This window comes from Mauremys mutica, chromosome 2 (genome assembly GCF_020497125.1).
Source record: "Mauremys mutica isolate MM-2020 ecotype Southern chromosome 2, ASM2049712v1, whole genome shotgun sequence".
Taxonomy (NCBI): Eukaryota; Metazoa; Chordata; order Testudines; family Geoemydidae; genus Mauremys; species Mauremys mutica.
Window position 1 is genome coordinate 137,233,018 of NC_059073.1, and position 21,500 is coordinate 137,254,517.

General features: G+C 60.9%; 1 protein-coding gene across 1 annotated transcript; it reads left to right on the forward strand.

Moving 5' to 3' along the window:
• Positions 1–1,086: 1,086 nt before the first annotated feature.
• On the forward strand, positions 1,087–20,875 carry PDLIM2 (PDZ and LIM domain 2). The gene is made up of 10 exons (XM_045006424.1): positions 1,087–1,244; positions 4,746–4,895; positions 7,940–8,091; positions 12,040–12,109; positions 12,441–12,634; positions 12,849–12,933; positions 17,157–17,296; positions 19,015–19,160; positions 19,411–19,528; positions 20,533–20,875. The coding sequence occupies exons 2-10, from the start codon at positions 4,803–4,805 to the stop codon at positions 20,729–20,731; spliced, it is 1,197 nt and encodes a 398-aa protein (XP_044862359.1). The 5' UTR covers positions 1,087–1,244; positions 4,746–4,802; the 3' UTR covers positions 20,732–20,875.
• Positions 20,876–21,500: the final 625 nt, after the last annotated feature.

Here is a 21,500-nt window from a genome sequence, read left to right on the forward strand (position 1 = left end):
GGCAGCCCATGCCAGCGACTGACCACCCACCCCATCAGACCGGCACCTTGGTGCCAGTGTGACTGTCTCTCTTCCAGAGCCAGCCTGACGGGCCCCATAACTTCCCCTTATTCTCACCACTAGCGTCAGCTGAGTCTGGCTCCTCTCGGGCCTTGGCATGTGCCGGAGTGTGTGTGTGATTGTCATTCACTGCTCTGGTCACTTTTGCCATTGGGTCAGGTTTCCAAGAGCCACTAGGTCACACAGGTGCTTGCGGGCTGCTCCCAGGAGCTGGGGTTCTCTGCTCAGTGTCCCCCTCTGGATCCCTAGTTTTGCACCTTTGCCCTTCACTCCTGACCCTGTTATTTTGTAGTTGTCCCCTGCACACATTTGGATCCCGGGTCCAGCCGTCCCTCCTGGAAGGCTGGGGGAGGGGCCTTCAGAAGCAGACAGGCTTGCGCCTGCCTGCCTCCCTCCCAGAGCTTTCCAATAAGGCCCCCATGAGTGACTTGGGCCCAGCTTGGCAAGAGTAGTTAGGGGGCTTAACTTCAGGCAGGCATTGCAGCCCAGTGTCTAGAGCACTGCACTGGGACTTGGGAGACCTGGATTCTATTCCTGGCTTGGCTACTGGGTGATCTCAGGCAAGTCACTTTCCTGCTCTCTGCCTCAGTTTCCCCACCTGTAAAATGGGGATGATGCTGAGCTTCTTGGGAATGGGCGACAGGGGATGGGTCACTTGATGATGACCTGTTCTGTTCATTCCCTCTGGGGCACCTGGCACTGGCCACTGTCAAAAGACACGACACTGGGCTGGATGGACCTTATTGATGTCAGCAGGAGTTGGGTGCGCACAAACCTTTGGGTTTCAAGCCCTGTGGGGACATGGGGGGCCCTAGTTGCCTGAGTCACTTTTGCCAATGGGATGCGAGCTGCTGGGGCGTGTGCAAGCTCCCGCTGCCCGGCTCCAGAGAGCCCCTGTGCCGGGGATCCCCCCGAGGGACCGCGGGCGTCCGAGCCGGGCGGCAGGGGCGGGGTTGCGCCGCCAGGTGGCGCCGCTGGGCCGGCTCGCCCATGCCGCTCCAATTGTCTCATTAGCCGAGCGGCCAGCCCCTGCCCACGGGGCGGGAGGAGGCTGCTAGCGCCGGGCCGGGCTGTCTGCTCGCCGGGCCGAGAGCGGCTGGGCTGGGAGCCCGCGGGCGGGGGCTGCTCGTTCCGCACCGCATCGGGCCGGGGAGCCCAGGGAGAAGCGGCGTCTCTGCCCCGAGGTGAGTGGCCCGGGCTGCTGTCGGGGTGCGGGGAGAGCCCGCCTGGGGAGCTGTGCCCAGGGCAGCTGCTTTGCTGGGATTCCTGGGCTGCTCTGGCTCCTGCCCTAGGCTGCCTGGCTATATGGGGCTTTGTCTTATATATGCAACCCTACCCCCATGCTCCCCGAAAAAGGCCCCACTTGATATCTGGTCACCTTACCCTGCCTCCGCCCCCGCGCTGGGGTTCTGGGGGGTGGGGGCACCCGGGCAGGGCAAGGGGCTGCAGGCACACGCTGGCGGGGGATTCTCGTCCAGCCCTTGGGTAAGGGGGCCAGGGGCCGCAGATGCTCTGGCCTCTCCTTGCAGGTGTCCTGGACCCTGGGAGCGTCCCTGCCCCCCTGCCCAGCCGGCAGCTTCAAGCCTTGCCTGGTCTCTGGACTCTGACCCCTGCCCGCTGCGCTGCAGACTTGGAAAGCGTCTCTCGGGCTTTAGGGCTGCGGGGTAATGACAGGCTGGGCTGCGGCGGGGAGCCGGGGCTGGAGCCATTCTGGGATTGTCTAGTAACTAGCCTGTCTCCTCATGTGGGGGGGAAGATGGGCACTGAGAGCACCTCGGCTGCAGGAGGCCTGGCTCCTCCTCACCCCATTGCCCCGCTTCCTGACAGGGGTGCTCGCATGCCCCCGTGGCCCATGCCCTGCTGCCCCGGCTGCCTCTTGCCACCTATTGTCACCCCTCCAGTTGCCCTGCAGGGAGCTAATCCAGCCTGACTGTTGATGCCAAGGCATCATGCACCCAGGAGCAATCTCTCCCTCTGCCGTGCTGCCCACCTAACGTACGAGCCACAGGCTTCCCCATGCTAACGGAGGTGGCTCTCTCTGCCTGTCACCCAGCACCTTGCGTCTCCCCTGTGCCTCAAGTCATGCTGCGGGGTACGCGCCAGTCACTGGTGAGTTCGCAGGGGTGAAGTAGCGGATGTGTCTGCAGGGCACGGAGGTCAGAGATGTTGGGTGCCAAGAGGGGACCCTTCCTAGTGCTTTGTCCCATCTGGTTCTGAGTGTCACAAGCGAAGGGGCTCCCTGTGCCCCTGTCCAGCCTCTGGGATGGCTGCCTGGGCGCTCATAGGCACACAGGCCCACCCTGCTGCTGGGCGGGGTGGGTGGTTTCAGCCCTTCTCCCCCTCCCTGTCTCTCTCACCCCCCTCACTCATGGGGGCCCTGCTGGAGCCCAGAGAGGACTGCCAGGCACAGGGCATGTCTGTATCTGGTGTGTGTTTGGGGGGGAGGCGCTTCCTACTGGCGCTGCAAAGCCAAGCACAGGAAATTCTTCCCAGCGGTTTCTCAAGCCCCTCTTTGTGCGCCTGGGATTTTTAAGATGTTTCCCTGACGGTTATGGAAGAGGTGTCAGGGCCAGCCAGCCGCTAGCCCTGCTTCCTCCCTCTCTGCCAAGCTGCTTGGGAACCTAAGCTCCCCAGGGAGGGGGCCTGCCTGCCTGCTTGCAGCGCTCAGGAGTGCTTGGGGCTGCGTCTGACCTATTGACTCCAGCTGCTCAGACGTGGGGGAGCGGAGCATCGGGTCATCCCCGGGGCTGTGCAGTGGGGCTGCCCACACGGGATAGGAGCAGTGCCAGGTGGATTGCTCCTTTGGGTGCTGGAGGGGACGGGGGCCTTTCTGCCTTCCTCAGTTGGAGGAGGACGCACAAAGTAGGCTGGGATGCGAGCAGCACCAAATGGGATAACTCAGCCTCTCCCCCCCCCCCCCGTGATGCTGTCCAGGTCTGACTCTTCGTGTGTTCTTGGGGGTGGCCCCGCCAAGCTGCCTTGCTGAGAGCCCTGGGCTGTTGTGCCGTCCCACCAAGACAGTCTCTCCCTGCCCCGACCACCACAGCCTGTCTTGGTGGGGGGCGGTGTCGGCACATGGAGGTGTCAGCCCAGCATCCTCTCTGAGCTGAAAAGCTTCTACTGAGCCACAGGAACAAATGACTCAAACCTGTGGCTGCAAACTTCCTGCATTGTCTTGTCACTGCTTCCTGCCAGTGCAGGGGGTGGGAGGGCTGCCTGGCTCAGGCCTACAGCACTGACCTGCCAAGACCTCTTCTGACCCCCCCCTCCCCCCGATACTGGCAGCTGTTCAGTCTCTGCTCCCATCATCTCCCTTCTGCTCAAGTTTCAGCGATCTTCTGCCATTGCACTATTACCATCTGCCTCTTGCCAGTCCCGTGGTCCTCTCCTCTCCAACACACGCTCTTGACCAGCTCTCCCCACCCCCCCCAATCCTCACTGCCTTGCCCATAGCACCATCCTTGCTATCCATTCTGCCACCTTTCCAAGCCATCTTCCATAGGCCCTGGTCCTACAGCCTGGCCCTGCTCTCCCTAGGCCCCCTGCCCTAGGTTCGCTCCTCTCTGGACCCTGGCTATGCCAACTCCTGTGCCATGTCTGGGTCCCTGTTCCCTGGGGTCACAGCAGGGTTCTTAGCTGGGTTCCTTCCCAAAGCTGGCTTGGTCCCCTTGGCCTCCCCATCTGCCCCAAGCCCTGCTGTGCGTGATCCCCCCCCATCCTCATAGCGTGCTGGCTCACCCCACAGGTGTCGTGTTGACCAGCCAATGCCTCTGCCAGTGCACCAATTTTCTGGATTGCAAAAGGGCCTCGAGGTGTGTAGGGGGCAGCCTCTGAATGAGACTAATTTGCCACCTGCAATGCTGGGTTGATGCTGGCACCATCCGACCAGTGCCTTCCCAGTGTGCCTGATCCCTTTGCAGGGTGATGCCAGAGTGTCCCTGTCCCTATTCTCTGTGCCCTTTCTGGCTGGACGGGGCTGGAGCAGGCCCTGTGGGCCAGCAGCCTGTGCCCACAGTGTGTTTCTTTGCAGGGAGACCCCTCCATCCGCCCCAGCTGCTTGTGGTTAGGAAAGGAAACTGTCAGCCTTATTGGCTGGTCTCAGGTCTGCAAGGGGAAGGCAGAGGCTGTTAGCACCAACCTATGACAGCGCAAGACACTTCTCTGTGTCTCGCAGCTGCCCTCCCCGGAAGGAAAGAGTGGCCAGGCGAATGAAATTAGTGTGCCGATTGCCCTGCGAGAGAGGGCAGCGCTGGGACAAGCCAGGGTGAGGGCCCCGATTACTGCTGGGCAGCCCTTCTAGCTTTGATTTTGGGATTGGAGGAGGGGGACTGGGAGTCAGGACTCCTGGGTTCTGTTCCTGGCTCTGGGAGGGGCGTGGGATCTAATGCTTGGTGCTGGGATGGGGTGGGAGTCAGGACTTCTGGTTCCATTTCTACCTCTGGAAGGGGAGAGTGATCTAGTGGCTTAGAGCAGTGGGACTGGAACCAGGACTCCTGGGTTCTATTGCTGTTTCTGCCACTGACCTGCTTTGGGTGAGGCAAAAAAAGATTCTCTCTCTCTCTCAACCCTGGACAGCCCAAGAGCCTAAAGTGCTCATGCTGCTGGGTTCAGCTTGTCCCCCGCCCCCCCCCCCCCCCCCCCCCGGATTTCCCAGCCCTGATGCTCTGGCCTCATTCCATTTTCAGATCTTCCTCCAGGTGGTGCCGCGCTGCGCTGCCCAGCCTGCGACTGGTGGCTTCACCATGTCAGTGACGGTGAATCTAACCGGCCCGGCCCCCTGGGGCTTCCGTATCACAGGAGGAAGGGACTTCAGGAAGCCCATCATTGTGTCCAAGGTAGGAACATCCACATGCGTATGTCCTGGGGTTTGTCTGCTTGTGCTGGAGTGCGCTCGAGCGCAGCGGGGCACTGGGAGCCAGGACTCCTGGGTTCTAAACTTGGCCCTGAATCCCTGTATGGCCTTGCACAAGCGCCTTGGATGAGAGGGTGAGCGTTGCCTGTGCTCTGGAGGCGAATAGGCTCTGATGAGCTGGCAAGGGGAGCAGCTTGCTCGGCTGCGGCTCTGAGGATTTAGCTAATGCTTCCAAATCCTAGGCTAGACAACCCGGGTTAGCAGCCTAGTGCAGGCGTGTTAAACTTGCCGAGTTTAAGATAGGCTCCCCCCAGGATGTGCTGTGTCCAGTTAAGCCCATGTCAAGGCACACTGCCTTGTCCAGGCTAGGCTAATGAGTAGCGAACACCTTCCAAAGCCTAGTCTGGGAGTGGCCTGAGGGTGCATCTGGGGTCTCAGCAAAGGGATCTTGGCTGGTGGCATGCAGAGAGGGTGGCAGCCAGGCCCCCAGCTGTGCATGGCTTTGTGTTCTGGGAGTAGCTGCTGGAACGGGAGCTGGGATGCCCGGGGAGTTATGGCTAAATGGCCATCCCTGCTAAATGGCATGTGCAGTGGTTCAAGGAGAGCAGCCAGTCCAGGAGGTGAGGTAAAGAAGCCACAGAGAGTGGGAGGCTGTCCCCCAGCAGGGATGCTGCAGGTGCCTTCCTGTGGGGATCTGAAAGGGGAGAGCCCAGGCATTGGGTCCAGCTCCCTGTTGGTGTGGGGTCTGGCAGGCTTGATCCTGGGGTGAGCTCCCTGTGGATTTCCCCATGGCTCCCTAGTATAATCTAGCTGGCTCTTGCGCATCTTTCTGCTGGCATGCTGTCCTCTCCGTCCCCCCGTGCTGCAGCCACTCGCTCTCCCATCGGCGAAGGGCAGGGGCTGCAGAGGAAGCCAGCTCTCCGCTGAGTGGGCGCGGCGCCAAGGGACCTGGGAGCAGATCCTGTTTACCGTCCTTGAGGAATCCTGCTCTGTGGGAACAGGCTAGAAGTCCCTGTGGTGCACGTGTGCGGAGAAAAACAACGGGCCCTAACGTCACCCGCAGCCAAGAGGAGTCTCTCTGTTGTTGTTCTGGCCTTGGCCTTGGTGTCCACTGTAAACCTGGCCTCAATCAGGAGAGATCAGGACTGGGAGGTGGGGCCTTCTGCCTCCAAGGCACCAGCTGGGACCCGTGAGCAGGCTGGCTGTGACTGAGAGCCCTTCCCGCCTCAGCAGAGAGGCCAAGGACTAGGTGGACCGGAGATTCAATACCCTCCCCCAGCCTTGGGCGGGGGGGGGCCCCTCTGAATCAGGGCTTGAGGCACATTGGCAAGACTCATCCTGTGCTTCGCTGTGGATTTTCAGAAGCTTTTACGCCCTGCGGCTTTCGCTCTGGCATCTTTCCCCAGCACTAGATTCATGTCACTTTATTGTAGGTGGTGCAGGTAGCGAGGCCTACAGTTAAGGTTGCTGGACATTTCCCATTCTAAGGCCCTGTTTTCCAAAGCCAAACTTTAAGCCTTCAGGCTGATATCTTCCATGTTGACTGGCTGTCTCAGGCTGAACTTCTTTGGAAAGCTTTGGCTAAAATGGTTCAGCCATTTCTGAGAATGGAGTTTGCCTCGTTTGTTGCAGAGGTTGGCAGGCGTGTAGTGAATGAGGCAGGAGGCTGCAGGAAGAGAGAGGATGGTCTCATAGGTAAGGTAGTTGAATGCAGTCCTGGAGAACTGGAGTCTATCCCTGCCTCTGCCATAGAGTTCCTGTGTGATGCTGGGAAAGTCACTTAAACTGGACATTTGTTTGACAGATGGTCAGTAATTGTGTGTTCCTCATTTTCTGTGTACCTGACTTGAGACCAGATAAGCAGAAGTGCTGAGCGCTCCCAGCTTTTGCCTGAAGTCAGTTGGGAGCTGGGCTGTAAGCATATAACATGCTACGTGTTGCTAAGTATGCTGAAAAATCAGGCCCCAGGCGTCTCAAATTGGACACCCAAAATTAGCTGACAATTTTGGCTTTAATCTTTGTGCCTAGTTTTCGCACCTATAAGATGGGGGGGAGGGGGGAAATACCAGCCCTCGCCTCCCAGGCGCTGTGAATTTGTTAATTCATGTTTGCAAAGAATGAAGACTGCAATGAGAGCACTGTAGAAGAAGCCCACAAGGAAATGAATGAATCTGTATTCAGAGCAGGATTGGGATAGTCATGCATGGGACTGCACAGTGTTGGAGGGGGATAAAAGGAAATATTGCCCAGCTTGGCTGAGCACTGGCCAGAGAGTAAGGCATGTAGTGTTGGGGGTGGGAGAGGGGTGCCTGGGGAGTCTCACCCACAGGGCTAGCAGATAGCCACTCAAAAACTCAGCAGTGTCCTGTGCCCCAGATCTACTCCCTACACTGTGGCCCCATTTTGACAGCCACTTCCCAAGGGCTGCAGCGTAGTTGGATGCTGTCTGGTTTCCAGGTCAGGGATGGTTTTCTGCCCCCCTCCCTCCCGGCCTGGTCTAGGTACGATGTCTGGGAACTTCCAGTCTGGGGGCAAAAGCTCTAGGCCCCTGAATGGAATGTAGGGCTCCTCTGAGCCAGCCTGGGCCAGGGGCAGGTGGAGAAATCGCTGCTGACTTGCAGGGTTTGGCCATCCCTTTGGGCTCCTCCTCACTGCAGAGTGTGACAGCTAGTGTGTTCTGGCCAACCGTGGGCAGGGCCGGAGGCTGGGCTGGAAGAGGTCCCACAGGGAAGCCAAGCTGGGGAAAAAGCTGAAGCTGGTGGCATGGCGGTAGGTGACGGTAACTGCAAGCCCCAGGCAGGGCTAAGCTTGGGCCAGTGCGTGTCATCTGTTCAGAGCCGGTTGGGAAGGCCCCCTGCTTATCTCCTCTTCCCCTCTCGCTGCTCCTTGAGTGAGGGTGGCAGTGTCTCCTGTGCCGTGGTATGCTGGAGGTGGCTGGTAGGTCTCTTCCCCTGGCATTGTCTCCCCCAGGGCGGTTTGTTTCTCTGCAGTAATGCCTGGGTGTTCTCCCGCCCACTTGCTGCGCAGGTGACAGAGCACGGGAAGGCAGCTGCAGGGGACCTCCGACCTGGTGACGTCATCGTCTCCATCAATGGCAACAGCACGGCCGACATGCTCAATGTGGAGGCACAGAACAAGATCAAGCAGAGCTCCGGCCGGCTCCAGCTTCAAGTGGACAGGTGAGATCTGCCTGCCTGCGTCCGTACTGTGCTGCTCCCTGTTCCTCAGCAGGGCAGGGATCTGCTCAGGGGCCTGGCTTCGCTATTTCCCCCACCCCAGTCCCCATGTGCTGGGGAGCGGTGCAGCATCCGGGTGGGGTGTCAGGGGTGTGTGGTGCCATGGAGAAGAGCGTGGAGGAATCTGGAGTTCTGCAAGTTCAAACTAGCAATCACTCCAGCAGGATCCATCCAGGCTCTTTTCATCACAGCAGCAAGGCCTAAGGGGTGGAGCTGGGAGTCATGACTCCTGGGTTCTCTTCCCGGCTCTGCCACTGATTCACTGACTAGCCTTGGGCAAGTTACTGACCCCCTATGTGCCTCAGTTTCCCCTGCTGTGCACGGTGGGGTAATGATCCCTACACCTCTCCTGGAGGGCTGGGGGTTAGTTAACAAATCAGTACAGCACTATTTATGTCCCAATACAATATGCCATTACCAGGGCTCAGCCCTGTACTGCTCCTGCCTACACCTCCTGCATGGACAGGATGTGGAGCCAGGGATGAGGGTTATTCCCCCCTGCCCCTCAGTGATGGAAGCACGCCAGCCTGGGCAAAGGTTGAGCGGTGTGCAGGGCTCCAGCTCCCTCTGTTTACATGGAGCAGCAGAGGCCTGTATGGGGGATACAAGGCTGGAATACAGGGGGTCTTGCCCTGGTATCATTGCTACATCCTGCGGATCACTGCTCTGGGGTCCTGTGCCAGGCTTGATGATGCAGCTCTGAGGGCCGGGGGGCATGCTGGACACAGAGCTGTGGCTCCTGGGTGGGTGGGTGGCTCTAGCATGCTATGGGGGGTGGGCATGCTGTGTTCTGGGTGGCTCTGGGGCAGGGGGAGGGGATCAGCTGTGCTGTGCTTCTGAGGCAGGGGCATGCTGGGCATAGAGCTGTGGCTCGGGCGGCATACAGAGCAGGGCTGGGGTTCTGTAGGGTGGGGCTGTGCCAAGCACAGCGTGTCGGTTCCTCCCTGCTTCAGGAGGCGCCATCTCTGCTGTTGGCCTCAGGGGGCCTTTAGTCTGCTTCTAACAACCAGCATGCTGTGCGCACCACGGAGCAGGCAGCTTTGGCAGCTACCGCCCTGCAGTCCAGGTCTGACTGGTTCTAGCAAGCCTCTGCCCTCTGGGAGGGGCAGGTCAGAGGTGTCCTGTGACAGCCCCTTGCAGCATGGGGCAGGCCCCAGTCAGCAGAAGCTGGAGCTGGACACGGCCCCCACCCCGGATGGCCAGGCTGCAGAACAGGGACCCTGCGTGGCAGGTCTGTCAGTCCAGTCACCCCCGGGCCGGCTCTCCATGACCCTCCCTGATTCACCTGCTTGGCCCAGATGAGCTGGCTGCAGCGGCTGTATTGACGCTGCCCGAAGCGTGTGTGGTGCTTACGGTCTAACCAGACCCAGTGAAAGGGGAGGCAGGCGCTGTCTTTCCCCTGAAGCTGGGCAGCTGGGCCCTGCCCCAGTGGGGAGGTGGAAAGTTTCTTTCCACTGTCTCCTGATGACTCTGACTGACTGTCCAGAACGTGAAGCTGTCTTTAGGCGGGGGGGGGGGTGATGGGCGCATCCTATAAATACCTCGCTTCTGACCCGGGTGCGGCCACATGCCAGCCTGACTCACGGCTTCCTCTTGCCCTCCCCCGCCATCTGCGGTGCTCGCAAGGGATTGTTTGGCAAGGGAATCTGCCTGGCCTGCTGCCCCAGGTGTTGCATTGTAGGGTGAGGACGTGCCTGGGAGCGCCAGGCAAAATCCTGGGCTGAGCCCCTGCCTTGCCCTGATCAGCCTCTCCTGCAGCAGGTCGTGGAGCCTGGATGCTCGCTCGCATCCCCGCTCAGCAGTTGCAGCTCAAATGTGTGTGCGCACAAGCTTCCATGCAGTCACACTTGCACAGGCATGTGCAGCCTAGTTTCACCATTGCTGGGGCACGAGCTCCTGGGGAGCTGCCTGCCCAAGAGGCCCCTCCTACATGCATGAAGCCCCTTTCTCTCGCCAGCCCATCTCTCCTGGCTGCCTCTCTGCTCAGTGCTGCGTCCTCTCCAGCTGACTGGGACGTGCAGCGGGTTCCTGACAAAGGGTGGGAAACCCTCATGGTATCTTGGAAGTAGCCCAAGACCCATAAACCCAGCCGGAGCGGCTCAGGAGGCAGCATTCCTCTCATTCCGGGCCCTTTGGCTCATCTTCTTCCCTTCCCCGCCTGCCCTGAGAGCCAGCCTGCTGTCCCTGTGCTGCTGCTGGGTCCCCAGGGTGGGGAGCCATGCCTCTCCATCCCCTGGCTGCTGGCCCTTCCCCTCGCCTGCTCTCGCTCTTCACCCCCTGGCCACGGCTGTCTGCAGCCCTAGAGCACAGGGGAGAGCAGCGCCCCACCTGAGTAGCCGCCCCCAGCTTACGCACCCTCGCCCCGGGAGCTGGCTCTGTCGCTCTGTGAAAGCAACGTGCCCTTTTGCTGCCATTGGGCGTGTCTGCCTCTGTGTGTGTGAGGGGCACGCAGACACCCGCAGTCTGCTCTGTGTCCTGCTGGCCGGGGCTAACCCCATGTGACCCCTTTCCCCGGGTGGAGTGCTGGTCCCTATATTCTGACCCCTTTGGGGCTGGGCCCAGGCTTCAGAACTCGGGGGACCTTCCCAGCACCCTGCCCCTCTGCTCACGGGCGTATGGGATGTTGGGGGATCACTCCTCTCATCTCCCACCGTCATGTTGCATTCCTACGGTCCCATTTGTACCCCTCCATTTAACTGCCCTTAATGAATTCCAGCTCCTGGCTACATCAAAGCCCCCAGCGGGTTCCTGCTGAGAGGGGGAGAGAATATAAAGCAGCCCTGTATTCCCCTCCTCCCTCCGCCTGGCCTCCGGGGCTGGCGCCGCGTCCAGCGCATCTGGGCTGGGACCAGGAGCAGGAGTGGAAGAAGTCCTCTTAACCCTTTGTCCTTCTAACTGTGGCCCTCTAGGTCCCTGGACAGGGAGAGTGCTGGGTGGAGCGAGGCCTCTGGGCAGTGGTGAGCTGGAGCAGGTTCCCACAGGTTCTCAAGCGCCGGTTGTTAAAATTAGACCTCCGTGGAGAACCGGTTGTTAAAGGGCCAGGGGGTGGGCAAAGAACTCTGGTCCATGGGCTGGACCATCCTGTTGCTCCCATGATTCCCAGCTGGGAAGGCTGAGGCTCCCCCGGCCCTTCCCCCGCTTCCGCCCAGCTGCAGCGTGGCCAGCCGCTGGCACCAGCTGGGCAGCTCAGCTGAGCTCTGGAGTTGTTCTGCTGCCGCTTTTTGAATGGCCCAGCAAGGGGTGTGGGGGGGGGGGGGGCTGCTGCAAGCTCCAGGGCTGGCCAGAGGGGAGGGGGCAAGTGGGGCTCCCGGCCCCACGAGGATCTCTCCCCTGGCCCCTCCCCCGCTCCCCCCCCTTTAAATCAGAACTTTTTATAGGGAACCGGTTGTTAAGATTTTGGCAGCTCATCACTGCCTCTGGGGTGAGCCGAGTTCTTCCTCACTGACAGGGAGACTGTTATGGTAGCACCTTGAGGCCCCCACTGGAATCAGGGCCCCGTTGCGCCAGGTGCTGTACGTAAATAGCTCACTGGGGAACGGGCTGTTTCTTGCCAGCCAAATAAACAAGATGATGGGTTATTAATGTTACCCCGTTGGACAGATGGGGACTGAGGGTGCAGAGTCTGTGGCGGAGCAGGGAGTAAACCTTGAGTCTCCTGTGTCCCAGGCCTGCGCCCCCAGCTTATCCTCCTTTCGCTTTCCCACGGGGAGGGTAGTTGCTGCAGTCTGTCAGACACAGTATAGCAAGGAACATGGCCTCAGGGCAGGGCACGAGAAGGGGTAACTAGCCAGCTGCCTTCTCTGGGCCTGGGTGTCATCCCAAGGTGGAATGGGGGCCAGCCAGGCCGATCTCTCTCTCTCTCCATCTCCTCCCTCTTTCCACTGCCCTCAGGTCCCAGTTGTTCTCTCCTGGCCAGACCAACGGTGAGAGCTCCCCAGAGATGTTGGCCATGCGGTTCCAGGTGAGACGACCCCCCTGCATCCCCAGTTCACCACCAGGTCCTTCCCCAGACCCTGGGGAGAGCGGAAACATCCAGCCCTACCTGGCAGCAGGAGCCCCATGTCTTGGCCCCAAGCCCTGCCCGTAGTGGGGAGGGTGCTATGCCTGTTAATGGCCATGGGCCTAGATTTCAGGGCATGGCTGCCATTGCCCACCCCAAGGTCTCTCCCCACACAAGGGTCCTTCCCGCTCAACCTCAAAGGAGGGAGAGTGATGGGGAGCCAGGCCATCCTGACTGGTGTGTGGGGTGGCTCCATCCCCCTGCCCGCTTGGCTAACAGTATCTTTCCCCAGGATGTCGTGCGAACCAGGGATGACAGCCAGGGCTCGGTGAGGTCCTCCTACTCCAGCCCGGCATCCATCAGCCCTCGGCCCGGCAGCCCCTTCTCATCCTCGTCACCCGGGTACCGGCCCGGCAGCCCCTATAGCCCCCAGAGGCCCAGCCTGCCCTCCGAGGGCAGAGTGGAGACGGTGGTGAGCAGCCACAGGTAAGGCCCAGACCCAGGGAGAGGTAGAGGCTCATGGCTGGAGCGATGAGCACCGGCAGATAGGGGCCGGGTGGGCGTGCCACGCATCTGGCTTTGAATGGCACAGGTGTGGCGGGGCTGGCAGGGTGGAGGTGATGGGGTATAGCTGACCCCTTTTTGTGATCCCCCTGTGAATGGGTTTCCCATAGATTTTCCCCCCCCCCCCCCCTTTCAGCTTCCAGTCTCTGGCCGGTTCTCCCAGTGTCTTTGAGGATCGCTCCCCCTCACCCCACGGGCACCAGCGTCCAAGCAGCAGACAGGTGAGCAGGAGGGTGCTGGGGTAACAGAACGCTGTGCAGCTGGGATGCTGTGTTGGGGGGATTTCCCCCTGCCATCGAGCTGGGGTGTGATGCTGCAGGGGGCAGATATTGGCTTCATACCCTGGGAACCTGGCATTGTGCTGGGGCGGAGGGGGTGTGTGTGTGCGTGCGTCCGTGTTATGTTGTCTCTTTCCCCTGCCTGGGCCGCTGCGGGAAGCCTCATGATGCCATGTGTGGGGCCAATGACACAAGCTCCTCCAATTCCCCCCCAGGGTTTGAGATGCTTCCTATCTGAACGCAGGGGGAGCAGGGTGCCAGGGGCCCAGCTGGCAATTCCTGTCGGTGGCTGTCCCCTTGTATGTCAGATGGGATAACTGGACATTCTCACCGTAGCAAAGTCCAGTCCGTCTTCACAGTCCTGCTGAGCTCTTGGCCCCAGCAATATCTTGTGGCAGCAAGTCCGACAGGCTAACCGCCCATTTTGCAGCAATCTGAAACATGCTGCCATTGGGTGTCGCTGACTTGGGGGCTCCAGGGGAGGGCTACTGCCTTCCCTGTCCTACTCATTGGTGTGGTCTGTCCATCTGCGCCAGCCCCTTGCCACCTCTCCCAGCGCCTGTCTCTGAACCCCCCTCTCCTGGGATATTTTTCCTTGTGGCGTTTGTCCCTTCCTCTCCCGGTGCTGACTCTGGGTCTGGGCCCAGGTGTATTTGTAGGGTTGGGGAAGAGCTCCATTGTGGCAACAGGAGGGGATTTCACCGCCGGAGGGGGCTGGGGTGTTCACATCAGCTGTTGCTGTGACTGCTCCTCCCTTGGTCCATCCAGCTTTGCCCGCTTCCTCCATCCAGCCTCCATGTTCCTGTCCTGCCCCAGAGGGACCCTCCTGGCGGAGCGAGGGCTTTGGCCTCCATGTTGCCCCACCTCGGCTGCCCCCTTGAGGCCGTGCGCTGGGCCACGTTACTAAGGCATCCGGCTCCCACCTCTGTCCCTGCGGGCAGCAGTGCACCTGGCTGGGGATGTTTGCCTGTTTCTACCTGGCGTCTCCGAGGCAACGGCTCAGGGCTGGGGAGGCAAAACCAGTTTGGGGAGATGCTGCTGCTCTCCCGTGGGCATGCAAGGCAGGGGCGTTGGCAGGGGAGGCTGCCTCCACAAAGACACTCGCTGGGTCCTGGGAGCCGCTGCACTTCCCTGGAGGAGCTGCTTGCTCCATTGCCTCTCGGAGGTGCTGTTCAGTCTCTGTTCAAAGCCCTCCCTCGTTGCTGGATACTGCCTGCCCTGGTGCCCCCTCCCCTGTCCTGGGTGTGTTCTCTGTGCTGATAGCCAGGCCACACTGGCATCGCAGCTGCAGGTCCAGGGAGTTCAGGGCTGAGGAGCTGCAGTCCGGCACCTGAGCCATGAGCGCCAGTTACCCACCCTGCTGGCGCATGGCAGAGCCTGGCTCCAAGAGGCTGCATCCCCCTGCTGCCCCTGGGGCGGTGGGCTCCGTTCCCTGCCCCCCACCACTGGGCTCCGTGTACGTCCTTCCCTATCCCAGAGGTGCCTGGGCAGTGTGGCCCAGGATAGTTGCAGTGCAAGGCTCCAGTCGACTTTCTAGCCAAACCTACACCTGGGGTGATGTGCTGGGAGGCCTGTGACCCACCAGGGGGTCTGGCTCCTGGACTTTCTCATATCTTGCACCCTGTGCCTCCCCTTTCTCATGGGGGCCCTATTCTGTGCACTCTGGTGGCGTAGTGCCTGGAGCCACATCCTAGCACACCCCACTTCGCCTTGGCCCAGCATTTTCTTGGCTCCCATCCTCTCCAGCATGTTTCTCCTGGGCGCTGCTGCTGCTTGTTCCTCCTGGCTCCAGCTCCGTGGCAGCCGCTGACTCCGGGGGCCCTCTCCCTCCCCAGCTCTCTTTATTTTCTTGGGGCTGAGGATATTTTTCAAGCCCAAATTGGGAAGCGCGATGGCCCCGGAGCGTGGCCTGTTCCAGCTGGCAGCGGGCTCGGCCCCATCAGACCCTTGGCTTCCCCTGCTGGTTTGTTCTCTCGTTCCTTCCCAGCGTTTATTTGCTTTGGTCTCTGGGCCCTGGTGGGCTCCTCCCTGCCTGGAGGCCACACCAGAGCTGGGGCCCTGTGGGTGGGATCGGAGATGGGGAGACAGGACCCCAGTGTGCGGGAGCTGGGCAGGGATGCTTTCCCTGAGCCACATGGCTCCTTGGCAGCTGCTTAGCTCTTCTTAGCAGCAAACAGTGCATCCAGGGCCCCAAAGGCTAGACCATCTCCCCCGAATCTGCCTGTCTCTTGATTCCTGATGACCAGAGCCGCCCAGAGGATTCAGGGGGCCTGGGGTCTTTGGCGGGGGGGCCCCCACTTCAGCGGTAATTCAGCAGCGGGGGGGTCCTTCTGCTCCGGGATCCGCCGCCAAAGTGCCCCAAAGACCTGTGGCGGGCGCCCCCTGCCACCGAATTACCACCGAAGACCCAGCACTTCGGCGGCGGGTCCCGCTTCGGCGGTAATTCGGTGACGAAGACCCGGAGTGGAAGAATCTCTGGGGACCCGGGCCCTGTGAGAGTTTTCTGGAGCCCCCGGAGCAAGTGAAGGACCCTGCTCCAGGGGCCCCGAAAAACTCTCGTGGGGGCCCCTGCGGGGCCTGGGGCAAATTGCCCCACTTGCCCCCCCTCTGGGTGGCCCTGCCAATGACACCCCCCAGCTCCCCAATGGTCTGTCTTTGGGACACTCGAGTTAACTGCAGGGGCTGGCGTGCGGCACATTGATATGGCCGGACCTCGCTGCATTGTGGGAGTCGGAGTGTCGCTGATGGGAGGAGGGTTGCTTAAAGTGCAGGTGGAACTGCAGGGAGAGTCTCTAAGGGATTAATTGGCACAGTGATCTGTATTGGGCCGCTCTGGGGCCAGGGAACCCGAGGGCTGCTGTGCACATGGCACAAGTACACACTCATGGGCTCTGTGCTTGGCTCCTTGCAGAGATCTGAGCCAGCCAGAGCCCCTGCCCCCGGGGAAGGGGACCAGACCCCTCTACTTTCCTCCTTGGAGGGAAGGCTGAGCAGCCGGGCTCTGCTGGCTTGTAGGGTGTGCTCTGTCGAGTCTTTCTCCCAGAAACATTTGCTTCCACTTATCCAGGGTTTCGCCTTTCTTGTGGCTACAGGGCAGTTAAACAGGAGCAGATGCCGCTGGAGGAGCGTTTCTGGGTTAGCAGCACAGGCTTAAAATAACAGGCTTTTGTGGGGGTGTCTCCTGGATTTGGCCGGAGCTGACCCAGAAATAGGCATGCTGGGCAGGGACACAGCCCTGGCAGAGAGGGTGCTGGGCAGCACCGTGACAGGGAGGAGAGGGGCACGTCTGTCTGGTGCTGCGTAGCTGGCTGGTCCTTGCAGAAAGGAGCCAGGGCTCTGGCAGGGGTGGGAAGCAAGCAGGGAGGGGCGCTGTGCTGGACCCGTTCCCCTCTGCTCCCCATGGAGGGGAGCAGGGTCTGGCTGGCTTTGGAACTGGCACCGGCTTGGTGGGATGGCTGGGGACCCCTTCCAGGGCCTGCTCCAAGAGGGTGTGACTACCCAGAACATCCTTTGCTTGCTCTGGGGTGGAATGAGCACATGCAGCTCACCACATAGTGCCAGGATGAGCAGAGCCTCCATCTCCCTTGCAAGCTGACGGGGCATCTGCCTCTTGCAGATCCATCCATTGCCCACTTCCCCCAGCAAGCAGAGCCCTCTCTGCACCACCCATGCCCCGGCTGGGGGGCTCCCGGAAACCAGCCCTGCATCGTGGGCCAGGGCCCTGCGGGACAGGGAGGGCGTTGCCGTGTGTCTCCCCACCCAGGAGCCGCAGGTCTGAGGGGTCCCCTTTGCTCTGCTGGGAAACACTCCAGCAACTGGGAGGAGACATCTGGACTGTGGATCAAGGGCGTCCTCTAGTGGCCGGAGCATGCAGTGCAGCCCTGGGTGAATGTGAAAGGGCCACGCTCTTGTATCCTATGGGGTGAAAACGGGATGGACCCATTGAGTGTCTGCACAAAGCACCCCTGCCCTGCGGCATCCCATTTGCTAGTATCCGCAGCTCGACTTGTCCCTCGCTAAGGCATTGGGACGGGCGCCGTGGCCCAGCGAGCAGAACTCTGGCTTGGGAAGGCTGGGTTCCCCCCCCCTCTAAATTCTGCCCCCCCCCCCGGCTGGCGTGGCTGTCTGGCTCCTCACGCTCCCTCCTTCTCTCTCTCATGTCTCAGGAGCGAGGCAGCTTCTGCCACCCAAGCAGCTCTCCGGTTGCAGCTCTGCCTCTGATCAACCGCACACCATCCCCTCTCAGCCCCTGGGAGATGGGGAGGGCCCCGGGCAGGGCCTCGCCCTCGTACAGCCCCCGCAACAGGTAAGCCTGGCTCACCAGCTGGGGCCTGGGCAGGGAGGGGGCTGTGACCCAGCCCAGAGGAAAGGATGCTGTAGGGAAACAGTTTGTGACCCACAAGGCTCCAGGGGAAGTGTGACATAAGCCAGGCTGGCAAGAGGGCCTGGAGGATGCTGCCATTCGGGGCAAAGGGGCGTTCGCAGAGCCGTGCCAGCCTCGAGCTGATTTGGAGAGTGTATGGGAGGGGGTGTTGGGTCGAGGTGAATTGCCTCAGCGGGGCAGTGAGGGGGCTGTAACTCGAGACTGAGGCATGTTGTGGGATCTGGGTCCAGGGAGGGGTCTCTTTGGGTCTCACCTGAGCTGGGAGATTGAGGATGGAGCTGTGGGGTCAGTTTGGGGGTGCATAGCCTGGGGAGACTGGGTCTGGTTGGGGTTGTGGGGGTCAGATTGGGATTGAGGCGCATCACCAGAGCTGCTTCCTTAAAGGCGTATGTTCCTACCTCACCCCCCCCCCCCACCCTTGCTAGTCTAGTCCCACAGCCCTGCCAATGTACCTCTGTCCAGGCCCACGGCACCCCCTGCTGCTCTGCTGAGCTCTGCCAAGGTGCTGCACGGGCTGGGCCTGAGGTCTGCCAGCATTGCAGGGGGGCATGGGGGTGGTGAGGGGAGCCAAGCACTGGAGTAGCTGAGAGTGAGGTAGGGCACTTTTGGAGAGAATGGGCCCCTGGCTGAGAGTGGAGTTGTGGGGTTGGGGGAGCCCTCTGGTAGGCTGGGAAATCCCTGCCCAGTGATCTCAGGCCCCAGCTTGCTCCCCAGGGGTTCCCTTGGCCCAGGGAGCCATGCAAGGGTTAACTCAGCTGATCCAGGTGTGCGTGGGAAGGAACAGGGCAGGCCTGGGCGTCGCCCTGGCCAGGGAGCGTCAGCGCCTTGTCAGCGCAGAGAGCTGGAGACTGGGCCTGCAGAGAGACCGAAGGGGCAGCAGGCTCACCCCCTTGCCAGGGCCCTGGGGTAGGTATTGGGAGGGGGGGGGGGAGGGTGAATTCCCACTTCCCACCCGCAGGGGAGCTGGCCATGTGTATGGGATGCAGGGTGCTGGCTGGGCTGTGGCCCCTGGGTTTCCTCATGGAGGAAGTGCAGAGGAAGTGGGCTAGAAAGGCACCCCCCTGAACGACTCAGGTGGTACGGGATGATGGGCACAGAGTTGTCTGCGCCTGGGGTGAGAAGTTGGCTCTGTCAGCGGAGCTCAGCTGCTGGGGTGTCTCCTCCCTTGGGATGGGAGCTGCAGGTTCCTCATCCTGGCTGGAATCAAGGGGGGAGGGGGATCCTGCCAGTTCCTCCCTAGGGATGGGGGACTGTGGCCCCAGGGGCCCCTCTGGATTAGGGGGTTAGCAGTCACCTCTGGGTCCCCAAGCTGGCACGCTGAGGGGGTCGGACTGTCTGAACACCCTGCCCGCGGCCAGGCTGCTGCTGCCTTGTCACAACGGGGATTTGCTTGGAGCTTCGGCGGGTGAGGGGACCTTAAATGTCCCTTGTGTCAGGATGGGATGAGCCCCTTGCCCCTCTCTGGAGCACCAAGGCTTCCAGGTGGGTAGCTGCACGCAATGGGTGGTTAGCAGGGCTGATTGGCCGGGATCTTGCTCCCAAACCCACCGCCTCATGCTGGGTGCCTGGGGCTGGACATGGCTAGGTGCTCTGTGTTCTTCAGAGGGGCTGCTAGATACCAGGGCCTGCTCTCTCCGCAGCCTGGACTCAGAGCCGGCCATGCGGCGCTTGGAGGAGGACTCCGAGGTCTACAAAATGATGCAGGAGAACCGCGAGATCCGGGCCGCTCCGCGGCAATCCAACACCTTCCGCCTGCTCCAGGTGGCTCTGGAGACTGATGGGGGAGGTGAGCAGAGGCTGGAAGGAACCGGGGCAGAGAAGGGAGTAGGCAGGAGTCCAGAAAAGGAGAGCAGAGAGGCCAGGACAAGGGCAGGGGTGTGATAGTCTCCAAGGTATGGGGTTCTGCATGGATGGAAGGGTCAGGATGGAGGGATTAGTCTTTGGGGTCCAGGGCAGTGTGTGGGGAGGCCTGGGGAGGGTCTGTGGACATGGGAGTGCATCCTTGATCCTAACATCTCCCTTGCTCTCCTTTTTAGCGGGCACCATGACCCCCTTTCCCAGCAAGCTGTCCCCCAGCACCCACAAGCCAGTCACCAGCTCCGTGGCTGGGGTCCAGAAGCTGCACACATGTGAGAAGTGCGGCACCGGCATCACGTGAGTGTGGCTAATGCAGGGGACGGAGACTCCGGAGACCCTCAACCTCCTTTCGGGCTGACGGCTCCATTTATCCCAGGATTTCTCGGGGGAGGGCCCAGTTGGGAACTCACAGCAAGCCTGGGCTCTCTTGTCCTTCCAGCCCCCAGTGCTACCTCCTGCAGGCCAGGTTTCATCTCCGTGTGGCAGGAGAGGATGTCAGCCTGGTGCTCAGAGTCCAGACTCCTGGGTTCAATTCCTGGCCAAGGGGAAGCGGTCCAGGTGGGGAGTAGCCTGCCCTGCCCATGTTGCTAGGTGGGGGCGCGGAATGGCATTGGCAGAATACAGAAGGCTGATGCGCTGGTATAGCAATGAGAGCGCAGGAACTGGGCGTCGATCTCCTGGGTTCTATCCCCACCTCTGCCACCGATGCCCTTTGCAAGTCCTGTTCCCCCTCCGTGCCTCAGTTTCCTCATCTGAGAAGGCTTCATGAATGTCTGCAGCATTGGAATGGGGATCCATCCTTCTCCGAGCTCTGGGGCAGTTCAGACCCATGGACCTGGCAGCTGGAGCCCATGTGCCGTTACTGCCCTTTTGCCCATCGAAGCATGGCTAGGCATGGGGCTTGGCTGCATTAGCCCCTAGAGATGAGGTGGAGGTGGCCATGCAGTCGCCCTTCTCCATGCATCTCTGAGCAAACAGAAAGGCTTCTGGGGCTACTCCCCCGCTCGGCTGGTTACTGAAGCAATGAGAGCTGCTCCAGCAGCTGGAGTGATGCCATGGTGAGCAGCCTGAGGCTGGAGTTCAGAGGAAGGTGCCCGTGTCTCAGGGATGTCCCCACAGAGCAGGCAGGAACCCGTTGCTTGAAAGGCTTGGCCGTAGCTTGGGAGAACGGAAGGTGGCATTGACCCTGTTGGGATTTGAAGGGTAGCTCTGGGACCCTGGGGGCAGTGGCGTCTGGAGAGCTGGGATGCTGTTGGCCAGCTCTTCCTCCCAGCTGACCACGTCCACGCTGTCTCCCGCAGGACCCAGGCGGTGAGGATCCAGGAGAGCCGCTACCGCCACCCCTCCTGCTACATCTGTGCCGACTGTGGCCTCAACCTCAAGATGCGGGGCCACTTCTGGGTGGGCGAGGAGCTGTACTGCGAGAAGCATGCCCGCCAGCGCTACCAGGGCCCCAGGGAGGGTGCCGCTGCTGCCACGGCTATCTCCTCCAAGTCCTGAGCTGCCCCCGAGAGCATGGGGCCTGGGGCTCCCTGGCTCTGCCTGCCCCCCATCCCCGGGGCTTCCGCCAAGCACAAACGCCACCTCCCATGCTGGGAGTCTCACTGCTGTGTCCTGCTCTCGGCCTCCCTCGATTGGCTGCCAGGCCCTTGCTCCCGCTGCTCCTCAGCCCGTTGGCTTAGCTGCTCTTGTTGCCTCCAGCCAATCGAGAGAGACCGATGAGGGAGCCTGCCAGGTATAGGGTAGCGGTGGGAATGGGATAAAGAGTGGCCTTTGGCCTCTAGGTCACCAGTTCGAATCCAGATTCCTCTGCTCAGCCAGTCCCAGCTGGTGGTTGTCCAGCTGCAGAAATGAGCTTGTTTGGTTCTCAGTCTCTTTCTTAAAAAGAGTCTGGCCTAAGAGGTGCCCAGCTGTGGGAGATGCTTGCCCTGTCTTCTTCCTGCTCAGTGGGCAGAGGGTTCGGACTCCAGGGCTGCCGGCCCCATACCTCTCACCAGGGCACCTCCAGGATACAGACACACACTGTAGGACGGCTGTATTGCCACATTCTCACGATCACTGCCAGTTGCTGTGTGTGTGTCTGGATGCAGTGGGGAGGGTGGGGGTGGCGCTCACACACTTAGGTACTGGGGGCGTTGCAAGGGGAAATGGGATTGGCACAGCTTTGTACACTGACTTTGTAAAGCTTCTCTATGGTATTAAACCAGATCTCTATATAAAATATAATATAATATATATATATATACACCTGCCCCGCACTCACTTGCTC